General features: G+C 42.4%; 1 protein-coding gene across 1 annotated transcript in view; it reads left to right on the top strand.

Annotated features, from left to right (window-relative positions):
- Positions 1 to 20144, top strand: part of LOC126456792 (gamma-tubulin complex component 5) — a 158639-nt gene that overhangs the window by 12930 nt on the left and 125565 nt on the right. Inside the window, exon 4 of the mRNA XM_050092581.1 lies at positions 11510 to 11769. Within this exon, the coding sequence (XP_049948538.1) occupies positions 11510 to 11769 (260 nt within the window). The remainder of the gene's footprint in view (positions 1 to 11509; positions 11770 to 20144) is intronic.

Here is a 20144-nt window from a genome sequence, read left to right as displayed (position 1 = left end):
ATTCACTGGAATATTTTCAGCATTCGCTCCAACCGAGAGGATTTGAAGTTGCTGCTCCGCTTGCACCGTCTGCTCGTCGTAGCCCTCCAGGAAACGGAGCTATGCCCATGCGATCAAATTGTCTTGGCACACTACACCTCTGTGCGTTTTGACCTACCTCCTGTGGTAGGTATTCCGGCTCATGGAGGGGTTATGTTGCTGGTCCGGGATGATATTTACTACGATCCCATCACATTGCACACCGGCCTGCAGGCAGTTGCCATCCGAATTACTCTCCCCACTTTTACATTTTCCATTTGTACCGTTTACACTCCATCGTCGTCTGCCGTTACCAGGGCGGACATGATGCAAATTATTGCTCAGCTACCTGCACCATTTTTGTTAACTGGAGACTTCAATGCCCACCATCCCCTTTGGGGCTCTCCAGCATCCTGCCCGAGGGGCTCCCTGTTAGCAGACCTTTTCAACCAGCTCAATCTTGTCTGCCTCAATACTGGCGCCCCTACTTTTCTTTCGGACACATCTCACACCTATTCCCATTTAGTCCTCTCTATATGTACTACCCAACTTGCACGCCGGTTTGAGTGGTATGCACTTTCTGATACATATTCGAGCGACCACTTCCCGTGTGTTATCCATCTCCTGCATCATACCCCCTCTCCGTGCTCAACTAGTTGGAACATCTCCAAAGCAGACTGGGGGCTCTTCTCTTCCAGGGCGACCTTTCAGGATCAAACCTTCACAAGCTGCGATAGTCAGGTCGCACACCTCACGGAAGTCATTCTCACTGCTGCTGAATATTCAATCCCTCACACTACTTCTTCTCCGCGTCGCGTACCGGTCCCCTGATGGACCGCAGCATGTAGAGACGCTTTACGTGCTCGTCGACGTGCTTTACGCACCTTTAAATGCCACCCTACAGTTGCGAATTGTATCAATTATAAATGATTACGTGCGTAGTGCCGTCGTATTATTAAAGAAAGCCAGCTGGGCTGCTTTCACAAGCACCTTCAATAGTTTTACTCCTTCTTCTGTTGTCTGGGGTAGCCTGCGCCGGCTATCTGGCACTAAGGTCCACTCACCAGTTTCTGGCTTGACGGTTGCGAATGACGTCCTTGTGGCCCCTGAGGGTGTCTCCAATGCCTTCGGCTGCTTTTTCACAGAGGTTTCGAGCTCCGCTCATTACCACCCTGCCTTCCTCCCCCGCAAACAGGCAGAGGAGGCTAGGCCACCTAACTTCCGCTCCTCGAATCGTGAAAGTTATAATGCCCCTTTCACCATGCGGGAACTGGAAAATGCACTTGCCCGGTCATGGTCCTCCGCTCCAGGGCATGATTTTATTCGTATTCAGATGTTGAAGAACCTTTCTCCTGCAGGTAAAGGTTTCCTTCTTCGTACTTATAATCGCATCTGGATTGAGGGACATGTTCCCGCATGCTGGCGCGAGTCTATTGTTGTACCGATTCCTAAGCCGGGGAAGGACAAGCACTTGCCTTCCAGTTATCGACCCATCTCGCTTACCAGCCGTGTCCGTAAGGTGATGGAGCGAATGGTTAACTCTCGTTTGGTTTGGCTGCTCGAATCTCGACGCCTACTTACCAATGTACAATGTGGTTTTCGTTGGCGACGCTCTGCTGTTGACCATCTGGTTACCTTGTCGACCTTCATTATGAATAACTTCTTGCGGAAGCGCCCGACCGCGGCTGTGTTCTTTGATTTGGAGAAGGCTTATAACACCTGTTGGAGGGCGGGCATTCTCCGCACCATGCATACATGGGGCCTTCGCTGTCGCCTCCCTCTTTTTATTCGTTCCTTTTTAATGGATTGACAGTTCAGGGTATGTGTGGGTTCTGTGCTGTCAGACACCTTTTGCCAGGAGAATGGGGTACCACAGGGCTCAGTTTTGAGCGTCGCACTCTTTGCCATAGCGATCAATCCAATAATGGATTGCCTCCCAGCTGATGTATCAGGCTCCCTTTTCGTGGACGATTTTACCATCTATTGCAGCGCGCAGCGTACATGTTTCCTGGAGCGCTGTCTTCAGCGTTCTCTTGACCATCTTTACTCCTGGAGTGTCGCCAATGGCTTCCGTTTTTCTGCCGAGCAGACGGTCTGTATTAACTTCTGGAGCTACAAAGAGTTTCTCCCACCATCCTTACGACTCGGTCCCGTTGCTCTCCCATTCGTGGAGACAACAAAATTTTTAGGTCTTACATTTGACAGGACACTTAGCTGGTCTCCACATGTGTCTTATTTGGCTGCCCGTTGTAGCCTTTCTCTAAATGTCCTCCGTGTTCTCAGTGGTATGTCGTGGGGAGCGGATCGAACCGTCCCTACTTCGCCTGTATCGGTCGATCGTCCGCTCCAAGCTGGATTATGGGAGCTTCGTATACTCCTCTGCACGGCCGTCCATCTTACGCCGCCTCAACTCCATACACCATCGGGGTTTACGTCTTGCGATCGAAGCGTTTTATACTAGTCCTGTCGAGATTCTTCATGCTGAAGCCGCTGAATTGCCACTCACCTACCGCCGCGATATACTGCTTTGTCGGTATGCCTGTCGGCTACTGTCAATGCCCGACCACCCGTCTTATCGTTCCTTTTTTGATGACTCTCTCGACCGTCAATACGGGTTATATGTCTCTGCCCTGCTACCCCCTGGAGTTCGCTTTCGTCGCCTCCTTCAACACCTTGATTTTTCACTCCCTGTAACCTTTAGAGTGGGCGAGAGCCACACGCCACCTTAGCTCCAGGCTCAGGTTCGCGTTCACCTTGACCTCAGCTTGCTCCCAAAGGAGGTTACCCCCAGTTCGGTATACCACTCCCGTTTTGTCGAACTTCGTTTATACAGATGGCTCTAAGACCAATGACGGGGTCGGGTGTTCTTTTATTGTCGGGGCCAAAGTTTCAAATATCAGCCCCATGGCCATTGTTCGGTCTTCACAGCTGAGCTCTTTGCCCTCTACCAGGCTGTTCTTTACATCTGCCGCCACCGACATTCTGCTTATGTCATCTGCTCCGATTCCCTGAGTGCCATCCAAAGCCTCAGTGATCCGTATCCGGTTCACCCTTTCATGCACCGGATCCAACGCTCTCTTCAGCAGCTGGTGGACGACGGTTCTCCAGTTAGCTTTATGTGGGTTCCTGGCCATGTCAGTATCCCTGGGAACGAAGCTGCAGATGCCGCGGCCTAGGCTGCGGTCCTCTAGCCTCGGACAGCTTGTTGTGTCCCTTCATCAGATTGTAGTAGGGTCATTTGTCGGCGCATTTTATCGCTGTGGCATGCCGATTGGGCTGCACTTACAGACAACAAGCTTCGGGCCTTGAAACCTCTTCCCGCGGCTTGGACGTCCTCCTCACGCCCTTCTCGGCGGGAGGAGGTAGTTTTGGCCCGGTTACGAATTGGACACTGCCGGTTCAGCCATCGCCATCTGCTGATGGCTGCGCCGGCGCCGTTCTGCCCATGTGGGCAATTGCTGACGGTCCGCCACATTTTAACGTCCTGTCCGGATTTTAATACACTGCGTCTTGATCCTGGCCTGCCATGTACTCTAGATGCCATTTTAGCGAATGACCCAGGAGCAGCTGCTCGCGTTCTTTGTTTTGTCAACTTGACAAACCTGTCTAAGGACATTTGATTATGCTGTTTTTTTTTAATCCTATGCCTGTCAATCTTTTATCGTGTTTTCCCTTTTAGTTGCTGTTTTAAACTTGTGCCTCGCGGTGCATTCCTAACGTAGTCTGGGTGCTAATGACCATTGAAGTTGAGCGCCCTAAAACCACAAAAAAAAAAAAAAAAAAAAAGTTTCTCTCAGCTTTTGTAAGTGTCCTAGAAGCATGGGCTATAACCTTCTCTTTTCCATCTGAAATCAGCAGCAGAACAGCACCGATCCCATACCCACTGGCATCTGTGTGTAGTTCTGTAGGTGCTCTCTCATCATACAGACCAAGTACAGGGTCAGTCGTCAGCACATTGCAGCACATTGAAAGAATCTTGTTGAGCACCATCCCTGATAAATTTAGCATCGGCTTTTAACAACTTTTGGAGTGGCCTGGCTTATACAAAAGTCTTTGATAAAACGACGGTAATAAGACACAATCTGTGGAAGCTTCTCATATCTCTAATACTTTTAGGAACAGGAAATTCTATTATAGCTCTAACCTTTTCTGGGTCTGGCTGCACACCTTTGTTTGACGCAAGGTGCCCAAGTATTTTGATTTCTTTTGCTCCAAAGCGACATTTTCTTGGATTAATTTTCAGTCCGGCTTGTTGGAGACACTTAAGAATGGCCGTCAGTCTTTTTGTGTGTTCATCAAATGTCTCTGAGAACACTATAATGTCATCTAAATAACAAAGACATGTCGTCCACTTCAGGGACCTTAGAAGATTATCCATCATTTGTTCAAAAGTTGCTGGTGGATTACAAAAACCAAACGGCATTACTTTAAACTCGTACATGCCCTCAGGAGCGATGAATGTAGTTTTCTCACAATCAGCATCATCTACTTTGATTTGCCAGTATCCCGAGTACATGTCCATGGTTGAGAAAAACTTAGCCCCCTTCAGACAATCTAGTGTATCGTCAGGTTGTGGAAGAGGGTGAACGTCCTTTTTAGTTATCTTGTTAAGCTTCCTGTAATCAACACAAAAGCGACGAGAACCACTGGTCACGACCATGGGCTCTGTGAAGGCTGATTGATGTCATTCATCATCATTTTCTCTACCTTGTCGCGAATTACTAAACGTTCCGTTGCTGACACACCGTATGCTCTCTGGCTTATTGGTTGATGGTCTCCAGTGCTAATCCGTTGCTTCACCATCAATTTGTCTAATTTGCTCTTCACCTGTGGATTGAAGCGTTCAGAGAACTCTTGAAGAATGGCAAGTAGCTTCTTCTGTTGTTCCTTAGTGAGATCTGGTGAGAGTCAAGCTAGAAGATCTTGTCTCATAGTGGTAGCGTTAATTTCGCCCACAGACTTGGCATGGGAGGTTTCTATGACGCTTAGCTGTTCTGCAATTAATGGCTCAGCGTTTGCTACGCACATGTGTCTTGGAAGGGTCCACGGTTCTCGGCGACAGTCAACTATCCTCAGTTCACAGAATCAGTTTTGAAACGAGACGACAGAGGCTGGGATGACCAAGTTATTCTTCAGTGGTATGCTTCTCTTACATCCCACTACAAGATCCATGGGCTGCTGCATGGCATGATACATGACAGCTACCTTTCCAGCGCTGACTGCAGGAATGATCACTTGATCCAGCACACATAGCCTCCACACACTCGGATGGGCATCTTCCTGTCCACAGTATCTCATCTCGTCTAGCATAATCTTAAAGTGACCACAATCTATATATAACTGCTTGAGAAGTTTTCAAGAAGTCCTATCCGAGAATGACGTCATGAGTACACTCTTGTAAGATGATGAATTCTAAGGGCTGTGTACGGCCACTTATATCCACACGAATGACACATCTTCCTGTAGGTTTTACATATTTCCCATTAGGCACCTTCAGCAGAGATGCTTTGTTGTCGACGAATACGGTTTTCTGCAACTGGCGATGGTACTTCTCCGAAATGACTTAATGTGATGCTCCAGATTCCACAAGAGCGTGGGCTGGTCGGCCATCCATGAGGATATCAACGTAGTTTCCTACCACTTTTCTAGTGATCGACAGTGGAAGATATTTCTCTTCATTGGCCTTGCCTCCAAGGAAGGTCGCACCCTTTAGTTTTCCAGGTTGCGGCAGCCTTGTGGTTGGCTGGAGCTTCTAAATGGCAATGGAGACCTTGATCGGTGTGTTAGGGAGCGTCCTCTCCAGGGGCTAGCTTGTGGCGATGGTGACCTATGTCATCCTGCACCCACATCTTCTTGTTCATCTTTGTCGTCGTCTAAGATTGGTCTGCTGTCTTCTGGCACGGGCATCGTCAAATATCCGCCGCCTTTCTCAACAATAGCGCACTACATGTTCTGGTCGTCCGCAGTGGAAACATACTGGTTGGTTATCCTGGGTCCTCCAGACAACAGTCTTCTTTGGTGCCCAAACAGATTTCTCATGCGGCATTGTAAGAACGTAACTTTGCCTGGGTTTTGACATTTTTACCGTTTTAAAGGGAAGTGAAGGACGAGAGATTGGGTTCAATGTCTGTTCCACTTCCTCCCTTATTACCTCTTGAAGTGTCTCGGTTTTTTGCTCGCCATGCAATCCTAGTGCCTTCTGAACTTTCTCTCTCACTATCTGATGAAGAACATTTGTGAAATCAGTTGCTTCCTCCATCACAGACATCGATATGACGTTTGGAACCCATTCAAACTTTTCTCGATATATTGGCACCATTTTATGAAGTCATCTGCTGTTGAAACCTCCTTCAGGAGTAGGGCTTGATACATGACCTCAGCAACACCCTTCATGAGATGTGCAACCTTATCTTCCTCCTTCATTCAAGGGTCCACTATTTTACACAGCTCCAAGACGTCTTGAAGGTAGGATGCTGTCGTTCCTCCTGGAGAATTCATCTTCAGCCTTGCACTTCTGTCCATGTGTGTCACCTAAATACTTGCACAGTTCCGCCTGGAATACTTCCCAGCTTGTGAACTTCTCCTCGTTCTCATACCATTGCTTGGCAGTGCCCTCCAAGTAGAAAAATAAGTTAGCCAAACATACGGTGTCATCCCATTTGTTAAATTTCGCTATAGGCTCATATACCATCAGCCACTTGTTTGGATCTTGGCCATCGTCACCAGAGAACCCGGAAGGATGTCTCATGTGGTGGCACACAGTTGCTGTCATCGTGACGTCCTCTTCTTCTTCTGTCTCCGATAAATTGCGAACTTGGGTTTCTTGCCACGTAAACGGCAGCTCTGTCGTGGCCTGATGGGAGCCACTGTGTCGTCGATAATGTGCGGTTTCACAAGTACCAATACTCAGCATCTCCACCAGAATAATGTCATGTAGAGGAAGCTATAAGTAGATGAATGATGAACACTAACTTCACTTAACGAAGGTTTATTCGGCACTTGCACATACAAGAGCACGGAGCAAACTGCCTCCGGCCAGAACACATACAGTATATATACAGCAACAGAACATTCCAGTACAATGATGCTTGCCATTAGTGGATACTACTAGAATGTACCTGAACCAAATATATAAATTAAAATGTTTCAGTTCAGGTGAGTTTTGAACTCGTGACACTCCATGCAACAATCCAGTATCATAACCACTATACTATTGTGACTGCGCTACTCGGCTTCTTCTGTGACAATATTTCCATCATAAGTGGGGTTGCTAACTATCTGTTCCAGGTAGTTTTCAAAGAAGGCTTTTAGTAAGGTTTTGCAGGATGCCTTATCATGCCCACCACTAACAGAACTGTAATTTTTGTGTTTAATTGTTGGATGATTAAAGTCTCTACTGATGATTACAGTGTGACTGGGGAACTTATGCACAGATGAACAGGGGATTCCTCTAAGGTTTCAGGTTACATGAAGAGATTAGGCTGATGGGTGACAGAAGAATCCAGTTATCATTTTATGCCCACCGCTGATACTGGTCTTGTCCAAACAATTTCACATGCAACTTCAGTTCCTATCTCTTCTTTTTAATACACTAGAAAAGGGTGTACTGCTCTCATCACTTGACCAATAACAACTCTGGGCCCTATCGTGGACCACTAAAGTCTAATTCTCAGGTAAGTCGCATGTAACAACATATTCGTTCTTAATCAAGTTCTCCTTGACTTCGTTTACAGAAGAGCTTTGCTGCTTAGCTAAAAAAGAGCATGCAGTATCAATGTGGTCAGTTTTCCAGCAAATAATTCAGTATACTTTAGTGAAGTCTTCTGCATTGTTTCTAAGATACATCTGTTTACTTAAATCCACTGTTGAAAAGTGATATCTTCAACCATATTATTATCAAATGCATTTTGTAGTATGCATTACAGGGTTTGTATAAAAAGTAATGAGACTGATTTTTTGCTGACGCGACTGTACTTCGCAGTGAGCGCTCGCCTGGGGTGTAAGTGGTGGAGGGATGTCTGGTCAGAAACTTGCGGTGGGCCAGTCGTCTGTGGGCTCTTATCCCCGCAGCATCATGCGTTGAGTGGACACATGCATCAACCAGAAAAACTGACAAAAACATCGACCCTGTGTGCGTTTTATTGAACACCGACCGTCGGATGAGTGTCAGCATGATAGCAGATGACCTCAGACTCGATAAAATGACAATGCACATGATCATCACCAAAGAACTGTCAATGAGGAAGTTCTATGCCAAGATGGTCCCTAAGATTTTGCCAGACGTTCAAAAGCAAGCATGTGTGGACACCTGCTAAGACAATATCCAGAGCCATGAAGCTGATCAGAATTTTTAGATAATGTTATCACTGGAGATGAAGCCAGAGTGTTTCAGTACGACCCGGAGACAAAGCGCATGAGTGCCGAATGGCACACCGCAGCCTCCCCACGCCCAATAAAGGCTCACATGAGGAAATCAAAGATGAAAGCCATGCTAATCGTGTTTTTCGACCTCAGGGACATGGTTCGTTATGAGTTTGTGCCCGTAAGTCGCACTCGTAATGGCGCTTTCTATTGCAAAGTGCCCAAGAGACTGAAAACCAGGGTCCATCGTGTGAGGCCAGCCATCGCCGATGATTGGAAGCTGCCGAATCACACCTGCTTCTTGGTGGCCAGCTACCTGGCCAAGAAAGGGATTCCAACGGTTCCCCAGCCCCCCCTCCAGTCCTTATGTGGCCGTACCAGACAGGTTTTGTGCCCCAAACTAAAAACTTCCTTTAAAGGACACTGTCATGGGACCCTAGAGGAGGTCCAAGCCACCACGACGAGGGCTTTGAAGACCATCCCGGACTCAGCATTCGCAGCAGCATTTGGAACATGGAAATCTCGCATGCAGCGGGTTGTTGACTCTGAAAAGTCATACATTGAAGAGTATTAAGTGGTTGTAGCGATATCTACAATAAATTTTGATTCACAAGCTCGGTCTCATTACTTTTTAGACAAACCCTGTATGCTGGATCACTGTCAGATTACAAATATATTAATAAATTTAAATTTTTAATAGTTCTGATAAAATAGTGACTCATTGTAGTCATTACTTTTTAAACATTTTACAATTAAATTTATGAAAAAATATAATTTATTTAAAAGAAATTTATATGTGTTTCCACTTATATATCTATAAATTTTACAAGTGTGTGTTTTTGAAGTTAAATATGTATATTTGAAATTATATGAATATGTGAACCTGTGACAGCCTCACTCTCATAGTAAGGGAATCAGTTAATAATAATGCAAAGTGTTGTATGTAACTTCTTTAAAAATTTGAAGATGTGCTTTCCATTAAATTAAAAATTTAAATTTTCATTTAAATTTGAAGAAAGATTTTAGTCTCAAACCCATATTATGTTGTATATCATAGGAAATCTCAAGGAAAATTTTGCTCTCTCTCTCTCTCTCTCTCTCTCTCTCTCTCTCTCTCTCTCTCTTCAACTTGCTGAATTTTCAAAATGGTCAATGAATTTTAATAACATTCGCTATTTTTCTTTGCTTGTATGTAGGCTACCTCTGTGCTAAGTTTTATCAACATCTGACAGTGAGAGTTAAATTTTATATTAAAATTGGATTGATTTGACATGGAATGTCCCAAGTCCTCACTGCTGAAATGCATGCTGTAAGAATATGTGGTGCTCGCCCATGATCATTGTGTAGACATCTGTTTAAAGAGTTGGGCATTGTAACTAGTGCTTCACAATATACTTTTTCCCTCTTGAAGTTTGTTGTACGAAACCCACTGCATTTGAAAAGGAATGATGATTTACACGATTTCAATACTAGAAGGAAAAATGGCATTCATTACTCCACATAAAGCTTGTCTTTAGCACAAAGAGGGGTGCATAGTGCTGCAACTAAAAGTTTAGAACATTTATCCAGTGATGTAAAATGTCTGACACACAACAAAGTAAAAAAATGAAAACAAACTGAGAAAGTTTCTCCTCGACATTTTGAATATAAGAATTTCTGTTATTGTAATGTGTAAAAGGCGGTGGGTACGAATTACTCACCCACATCAGTAAATCTCGTAAATTTTCAGCATGTAGCCATATTTACAAATTAATTTGTGTTGTGAATGTGAAATGGCTCATTCTATATCATTATGATTTATCGTGCAAAATGGTCTATGGAACATGAAACTAGCTAACTATCAGTTCGAATCCAAAGACTTAGACTGCATCGGCATGGCCATGTTGCAAAATATACTGTAAATAGGATTACATAGCACATTAATCTGATTATTGTTCTTATAATTTTTTGAGTTAGCTGTGTTCAATCCTTCTATATGTAATGAAATTGGCCTAAGTTACTAGTATTGTTTCCATGTGTGAATTAAGCTTCTGTCTCATTTATTATGGCCTTCAGCAGTGTCTCAACACTTCTTTCTTATGTTTTGTGCTTTCCCACAAGTGATAATTGAATACTGCTGTTTTGCAAGTGGAAAATTCAGTGGGTCGGTCAATAAGTAATCAAAAGTTCATTCATTCGATATCGAACATTTCCTTTTCTAAATTTGAGTGTTTGGAATAGCTGTTCAGATTAGTTATATGTGTTGCATATAAGCATATTGAGATTTCACAGGATTAGGACATTTTAGAGAAACATTGTATATAATACATATTTCGCACAAGAAATAGGTGGTTGGTTCCCAGACGTGTAAATGCATTATTATTCATTAATAGGCAGTTACATAAATAAGGATTATAATGGATGGAAAAGTTGGTAAAACCCCACTGAAGTCTTAGAGGAGGCATTTATCCAGCAGTGGATGTCAAATGGTGGCTTCTGCTGGTGCTAATACAAATACTAAAGTGCATCAAATGATTTTTAACTACTGTAGCCAAGCACCATTGATTGATAAAAATTCATAGTGTTTATTTATGTGTGTGATGCATAGTTAATAATATTTTATTTATTTATTTATTCATCCAGAGGTCATTTCACAGTGATACAGGATTTATTGTATTATAATGAAAATAAACACACACACACACACACACACACACACACAGTATACAAGTGTGTTTCTATAATGACAGGACAGGTGGTCTGCCATGGCATTGATAACATATAAAAGAGTTTTTTCAACTAAGAAATAGTTGACCACGAATAAATCCCTCTACCTTCTCTTAAATGGAATTTCATTTGTGGCTTAACTTTTGGTGCTTACTGGCAGGTTACTCGAAAATGTTAATTCCTGAATAATGGACATCTTTCCAAACCAAAAGCATGGCTTCAAATCTTAATGTAGATAGTTCTTATTCTCAATATATCTACAGGTTTTTACCTTTACTTTGACTTCCATTAATAGTATAAATAAAGTTCACATGCATGTGCTGTAATAAGGATTCAGACCAAAGTGGGCCTGTTTGACAGTTCACTTGCGAGGAAGTTTCAATTCACTTGTAGTTTATAACTTTGTATGATTGTTTGTTTTCAGGACTCTTTCTCAGAGCTAGATGATTCTGGTGTAAGTAGCGTGGATGAAGCATTCACTCATACAAGCACACTTTCTGTGGGGCATAAAAGTGCGGAATTAGAATGTACAAGTAGAAATGAAGAGTTGGTGGAATTAGTCAATAAAGGTGTTGAGGCTGAAAGGTGGCTGAAACGAAATGTTCAGAATTGCTGGTGGATCACAGGCAATGTACCAAACGAAGTTCACAGCAAATACCCTTGTGCAAATTTTGCAGAAAGTTGGTGAGTAATTTTCCCAGCATAATTTTCCCTGCTACACATTCTCCAATTGTGGCATTCACTGCATCATTACAGTGTAAGGACTGAGAAAATGCAAAGTTCTTGTTCTCATCTACATAGCTTACAAAAATTCAAAACAAAGAATGTGTTTAAGTGTCTGGATATTAATGAATATCAATTTTCACAAGTTTCATTTAAAATTTTCTTACAGTTCGTATATTAATTGATAAACATGAAATGAGGAAGTAATGAATATGATACAACCTGTCTGCTTTGACAAGTGATACTGTTGGCAAGGGTTCACTCAACGACTATTGTGACTCTGTGGGAATTTGGGGTCCTGTGAGGACTGTTGTTATTAATGCCCTTAAACATATTTAAAATTTGAAAATATCAGACCACAGTAGGAAAGTAAGAATTGAAACTACAGAATGCACTATGTATATAAAAACAGAATAAGGTCACAATTGTTGACTTCACCAACTATCGGTCAGATGATCATGTTCCAGCCTATCCTAGATGATGAGCTACATTATAGGTTAGTCTGTCACCACAACTGTCATTTTCAGAAAATAGTGTCAGTGGTGTCACCACTGGTCAAAGCAGTACAGCAGTGTCGTGAACTTTACTAAATGCATGAAATCAAATCCTCTCTAATGACAAAAACAACCTTCTGTAACTCCAGAAAAAGACATGTAGTTACGTAAGCAGTGGGATATGTAAATTATGTTTTTATGTATTGTTTATATGAGTGTTATTGCTATGCATTTCACTAAATATAAATTTATAAATAGTTTCTCTTCTAATATTATTTTTGTGGGTTATGATCTCCTTTCGCACACTGCAGTTAATTTAAGATATCAAATTCTTTGTAACAATAAGTATTCCACTGGCATATTAGAACTTTAAACGTTCAACAAAGTTGTATGTGTATGATTTTCATTCATTACTTGATGTTGCGTTCTTCGTAATCGAAGCTATGGTGTTCATTCACCTTTTTGTCCAAGATTTTTCCTGTGACTTACCACTTCCATCTTGCTTTGTAAGGTAAGATAGAGCTGCTATCAACTCACAGATTAGTTCAAAAACTGCAGTTCTTTACTAATCATAGTGCCATTGAAGCTGGTATGCCCCTTGCATTCGTATGATCTATGAACTGTCTTACTCATCCAGGCACAGGCTGTCCTACAGTTGAACCTGGACCCCAGATCACAGTACAACTTAGCATTTTACCCCCACACACAAATAATTTTTAAGGATAACAAGAGGAAATATAAAATTGCAGCAAATGAAGCAGGCAAAAGGAAATGCAAATGTCTAGAAAATGATATTGACAGGAAGTGCAAAATGGCTAAGCAGAAATGGCTAGAGAACAAATGGAAGCTATAGGATATATCACTAAGTGAAAGATAGGTATGCCTACAGGAAAATTAAAGAGGCCTTTGGGGAAAGATAAGCAGAATATCAAGAGCTCAGGCGGAAAGCCAGCCGTGAGCAAAGGAGGGAAAGCTGAAAGGGGGAAGGAGTATATAGAGTGCCTACACAAGGGAGATGAACTTCACACAGTATTATAGAAATGGAGTAGGATGTAGATGAAGAGGAGATGAGAGATGTGATATTGCAAGAACAATTTGACGTAGCACTGAAAGGCTCCGGGAATAGACGATATTCCACGAGACCGACTGGTAGCCTTTGGAGAGCTGGCCATGACAAAACTTCCATCTGGTGTCAAAGATACAAGGCAGATGAATTACCCTCACACATCAAGAAGAATGTAGTGATTCCAATTCCAAAGAAAGTAGGTGCTGACAGATGTGAATATTACCAAACTATAATATGTCATGGTCTCAAAATACTAACATGAATTCTTTATGAAGAATGGAAAAAACTAGTAGAGCTGACCTTGATGAAGATCAGTTTGAATATCAGATAAATGTGTGCAGACATGAAGCAATATTTACCCTAGGACTTAACCTTAGAAGAGAGGTTAAGGAAAGGCTAACCTAAATTTACAGCATTTGTAGATTGAGAGAAAACTTTTGACAATGTTGACTGGAATATTCTCTTTGAAATTCTGTAGGTAGCAGGGGTAAAATACAGGCAGTGAAAGGCTATTTACAACTTGTAGAGAAACCCAACAGCAATTATAACAGTTGAGGGGCATGAAAAGGAATCAGTGATTGAGGAGGGAGTGAGATAGGCTAAAACCCTATCCTCGATGTTATTCAACCTGTGCATTGGGCATGCAATATAGGAAACCAAAGAAAAATTTGGAGAAGGAATTAAAATTCAGGGACAAGAAATGGGAACTTTGAGGTTTGCTGATGATATCGTAAATCTGTCAGAGAGAGAAAAGGACTTGGAACAGAAGTTGAATGGAATGGACAGTGTCGTGGAAGGTGGGTATAAGATGAACATCAACAAAAAAGGGACAATGGATTGTAGTTGAATTAAATCAGGTGATGCTGAGGGAATTGGATTAGGAAATAAGGCACGTAAGTAGTATATGAATTTTGTTATTTGGGCTGTAAAATAACTGATGATGACCAAAGTAGAGAGGGTATAAAATGTAGACCGGCAATGATAAGAACAGCATTTCTGGAGGAAAGAAATTTGTTAATATCAAATATAGACTCTAGTGTTAAAAAGTCTTTTCTGAAAGTATTTGTATGGATTGTAGCCATGTATGGAAGTGAAACATGGATGATAAATGCAGGATTGCCACAAGTTCTCGAAATCAGGGAATTTCAGATGTGCCGGGGAAATATAAAGGAAATTGGAAAAAAAAGCACTGGAAAAATCTTGTTTTTGTCTCAATAGATGAAATGGTTTGTTTACTGAGATGTCATGCATCTTCACTGGCTGGGCACTGCTGAGAACATGCACTGCTTTTGTACTCCCTCAGTCTTACTGCTTCTCCTCTTCCTACCATTCCCCTCAGCTTTGTCACCACTTCTTTCCACTAGCGAAGCAGCTGCTGATGAAAAGCAGGGAAGTGTGATGAGTCATTTGTTTGGACATGATTCTCAGAGATTGTTGATGCAGCGGCCAGAGATGGCAGGCATGTGTGTATGAGTTGTGTCCGAGTGATTGTGTGAATGTGTGTGTGTGCTCTTGTTTTATGACAAAAGCTGTGGCCAAAAATTTTGTTGTGAGAGAGTGATTGTCTTTTCTATGTGCCAGTCGGTGGCTCAACGATCATCTATACGGTGAGTTGCTACCTATCCTCATTAGCATTGATTCTCAGAGTATTTGTGCAAATTATCTTTTGCATGGATTGATCACCGTGCTCTCGTTTCATGAACACCTGGCCTCATGAGTGGATTTGCGCGAAGGGCCATAACAGCAGACGATTTCTGCTGGTATCTCTAATGGATCGGGCCTGCTATTCTGAAGCCCATCATTTCCTACTAACGTGCAGGCTGTGCCCATTGGACCTAACCTCACTGATCTGCTCGCAGGCGTCTGTTTGTGTTGGCATAACGTGGCGGATTTTTCGTGGTTTATCCATGGACCAAGGACCGAGGTGCTCCTTGGCAGGGCAGAGGCCATGGGTGATGGATTTCAGGAATTGAGTCTGTCTAACCACAAGTATGTTATACAGTGCAGCCTTTTATAGACATTTTGTTTATTGTAGTACATTTTGGCATTTATACAGGGCGGTGCATTGATAGTGACTGGGCCAAATATCTCACAAAACAAGCATCAAACGAAAAAACTACAAAGAACAAAACTTGTCTAGCTTGAAGGGGGAAACCCAATGGCACTATGGTTGGCTTGTTAGATGGCACTGCCATAGGTCAAACAGATATCAGCTGCATTTTAAAAAAATAGGAACCCCCATTTCTTATTACATATTCGTGTAGTAAGTAAATAAATTTGAATGTTTTAGTTGTATCACTTTTTTCACTTTGTGGTAGATGGCGCTGTAATAGTCACAAACATATAAGTATGTGGTATCACACAACATTCCGCCATTGCAGACTGTATTTTCTCCATGATACATTACCCGTGTTGTAATGGACCGTTTACCAATTGCGGAAAAGGTCGATATCGTGTTGATGTATGGCTATTGTGATCATAATGTCCAACGGGTGTGTGCTATTTATGCTGCTCAGTATCCTTGAGGACATCATCCAAGTGTCCGGACCGTTCGCCAGATAGTTACATTATTTAAGGAAACAGGAAGTGTTCAGCCACATGTGAAACATCAACCACACGACCTGCAACAAATGATGATGCCCAAATAGGTGTTTTAGCTGCTGTCGCAGCTAATCCGCACATCAGTAGCAGACAAATTGAGCGAGAATCGGGACTCTCAAAAACGTCGATGTTGAGAATGCTACATCAAGATCGATTGCACCCGCACCATATTTCTATGCACCAGGAATTGCATGGCAATGACTTTGAACGTCGTGTACAGTTCCGCCACTGGGCACAATAGAAATTATCGGACGATGACAGATTTTTTGCACATGTTCTATTTAGCAACAAAGCGTCATTCACCAACAGCGGTAATGTAAACCGGCATAATATGGACTATTGGGCAACAGAAAATCCACGATGGCTGCGAGAAGTGGAACATCAGTGACCTTGGCGGATTAATGTATGGTGCGGCATTATGGGAGGAAGGATAATTGGCCCCCATTTTATCGATGGCAATCTAAATGGTGCAGTGTATGCTGATTTTCTACGTAATGTTGTACCGATGTTACTACAAGATGTTTCCCTGCATGACAGAATGGCGATTTACGTCCAACATGATGGATGTCCTGCACATAGCTCGATTTATTTCTGTGGTGAAAGTTGAAGGATATTTGCTATCGTGATCCACCGACAATGCCTGACAATATGTGTCAGTGCATTGTCAATGCATGTGCGAACAATACAGAAGGGGAACTACTTGCTGTTGAGGGGAATGTCGTTACACGTATTGGCAAATGCATTGAGGTTGATGGACATCATTTTGAGCATTTATTGCATTAATGTGGTATTTACATGTAATCATGTAACAGCATGCGTTCTCAAAAATGATAGGTTCACAAAGGTACATGTATCACATTGGAACAACCGAAATAAAATGTTCAAACGTACCTACATTCTGTATTTTAACCCCTTACCGCATACTGTGCCAGATATGGCACATACCACTTTTCTCTTTGCCAATCTCATATCTGAGAATATACAGGGCTATTACAAATGATTGAAGCGATTTCATAAATTCACTGTTGCTCCATTCATTGACATATGGTCACAACACACTACAGATACGTAGAAAAACTCATAAAGTTTTGTTCGGCTGAAGCCGCACTTCAGGTTTCTGCCGCCAGAGCGCTCGAGAGCGCAGTGAGACAAAATGGCGACAGGAGCCGAGAAAGCGTATGTCGTACTTGAAATGCACTCACATCAGTCAGTCATAACAGTGCAACGACACTTCAGGACGAAGTTCAACAAAGATCCACCAACTGCTAACTCCATTCGGCGATGGTATGCGCAGTTAAAAGCTTCTGGATGCCTCTGTAAGGGGAAATCAACGGGTCGGCCTGCAGTGAGCGAAGAAACGGTTGAACGCGTGCGGGCAAGTTTCACGCGTAGCCCGCGGAAGTCGACGAATAAAGCAAGCAGGGAGCTAAACATACCACAGCCGACGGTTTGGAAAATCTTACGGAAAAGGCTAAAGCAGAAGCCTTACTGTTTACAATTGCTACAAGCCGTGACACCCAATGACAAAGTCAAACGCTTTAAATTTTCGGCGCGGTTGCAACAGCTCATGGAAGAGGATGCATTCAGTGCGAAACTTGTTTTCAGTGATGAAGCAACATTTTTTCTTAATGGTGAAGTGAACAGGCACAATGTGCGAATCTGGGTGGTAGAGAATCCTCACGCATTGGTGCAGCAAATTCGCAATGCACCAAAAGTTAACGTGTTTTGTGCAATCTCACGGTTTAAAGTTTATGGCCCCTTTTTCTTCTGCGAAAAAAACGTTACAGGACACGTGTATCTGGACATTCTGGAAAATTGGCTCATGCCACAACTAGAGACCGACAGCGCCGACTTCATCTTTCAACAGGATGGTGCTCCACCGCACTTCCATCATGATGTTCGGCATTTCTTAAACAGGAGATTGGAAAACCGATGGATCGGTCGTGGTGGAGATCATGATCAGCAATTCATGTCATGGCCTCCACGCTCTCCCGACTTAACACCATGCGATTTCTTTCTGTGGGATTATGTGAAAGATTCAGTGTTTAAACCTCCTCTACCAAGAAACGTGCCAGAACTGTGAGCTCGCATGAACGATGCTTTCGAACTCATTGATGGGCACATGCTGCGCCGAGTGTGGGAGGAACTTGATTATTGGCTTGATGTCTGCCGAATCACTAAAGGGGCACATATCGAACATTTGTGAATGCCTAAAAAAACTTTTTGAGTTTTTGTATGTGTGTGCAAAGCATTGTGAAAATATCTCAAATAATAAAGTTATTGTATAGCTGTGAAATCGCTTCAATCATTTGTAATAACCCTGTATTTCCAAGCTGCATGTTGGGACAGATATGGCACACAGTCAAGAGCAGCTGTGCAAGTAGTGTATGCCATCTGTTGGGAGAGTAAGGAATTATGTATTATGAATCTTTGCTTTGTGTTGCTAGCTGTTTACATCCAAGTTTGGTCACTCAAACGGTTGCATCAGGTACAGTAAACGATTGATTTCAGTGTTTATATTATTTGCAGAGGGAAAAGGACATCTGTGGACAGTTATAAAGAGGGAAGTTTATATATTTGTTCATTATAATACATATAATATTGAAAAATAGGTCTGTGGCGGATATGGCACAACATGCAGCCATGAAAGCGTAGAGCAAAAATTTAACATAACCTAACCTTTCCTACTAACATATAGCAGTTCATTTTCTTTCTTTTCAGCTCTGTTACTGCAATGAACGTAAGAAAGTTTTATGGCTCTTCGGCCGTAATAAGAGTTATAGAGGACGGAAATGCTAGTGAGGATCCTGGTATGTCAAATGACGAAACATTGTCCATGGAAAAAACTTGCAAAATTGATATCTTGTTTTCTGTTCGGAATCAGACAGTGATCATGATATTAGGCCTAAGAGTTACAATACAAAAAATAAAAGTACTGTGATATCAGAAACAGAAGACAACAGTGAGATTTGGTCTACTGATGATTGTGACCTTGAAAGTATTCCTCTTGCAGACAGGATGACAGCAATGCAATGAGATTCAAAACCTTCAACTAAGGTGGGGAAACCTACCATACATTGGAAACCAGGAAATTTGATTAGAGGGGATGATGAGACGAAATTCGCCGGAAATACTGCTCTTCCTCAGGAAGTATTGGAACTTGACACTCCAGTGGAATATTTCCAGTATTTCCTCACTAAAGACATAGTGCAGTACATAGTCGAACAATCCAATCTGTATTCGATACAGTGCCGACCCAATAAATGTGTAAATGTTAGTGCTGGAGAAATCGAACAATTTATTGGTACTGCCTTGTTTATGTCAGTCATTCAGCTCCCAGCAACAAGACATTATTGGTGCAGATATCTTGGCCATCCTGCTGTGGGTGACATGATTAGTTGTAATCGATGGGAAGAAATAAAGCGTTTCATACACTTCTGTGATAACAGTAATCTAGTTCCCGCTGGTGAACCCAACCATGACAAACTTTTCAAAATTCGCCCACTGCTAGACCAACTGCGTGAAAGACTGTTGAGAGTACCAAAAGAGGAATTCTTAGCTGTGGATGAACAGATTATTCTAACAAAATGCAGATCTTCACTAAAGCAATACAACCCCAGTAAACCACATAAATGGGGCTTCACAGCTTTTGTCCTCAGTGGAGTGTCAGGCTTCAGCTATGATTATGAAATTTTTGCTGGAGCTCAGAGTAATATCATAATACCTGGTGCTATGGATCTACAGGGTGTTTCAAAAATGACCGGTATATTTGAAACGGCAATAAAAACTAAACGAGCAGCGATAGAAATACACCGTTTGTTGCAATATGCTTGAGACAACAGTACATTTTCAGGCGGACAAACTTTCAAAAGTACAGTAGTTACAGTTTTCAACAACAGATGGCGCTGCAAGTGATGTGAAAGATATAGAAGACAACGCAGTCTGTGGGTGCGCCATTCTGTACGTCGTCTTTCTGCTGTAAGCGTGTGCTGTTCACAACGTGCAAGTGTGCTGTAGACAACATGGTTTATTCCTTAGAACAGAGGATTTTTCTGGTGTTGGAATTCCACCGCCTAGAACACAGTGTTGTTGCAACAAGACGAAGTTTTCAACGGAGGTTTAATGTAACCAAAGGACCGAAAAGCGATACAATAAAGGATCTGTTTGAAAAATTT

This window comes from Schistocerca serialis, chromosome 2 (genome assembly GCF_023864345.2).
Source record: "Schistocerca serialis cubense isolate TAMUIC-IGC-003099 chromosome 2, iqSchSeri2.2, whole genome shotgun sequence".
Taxonomy (NCBI): Eukaryota; Metazoa; Arthropoda; class Insecta; order Orthoptera; family Acrididae; genus Schistocerca; species Schistocerca serialis.
This window is presented reverse-complemented; position numbering and strand designations above follow the sequence as displayed.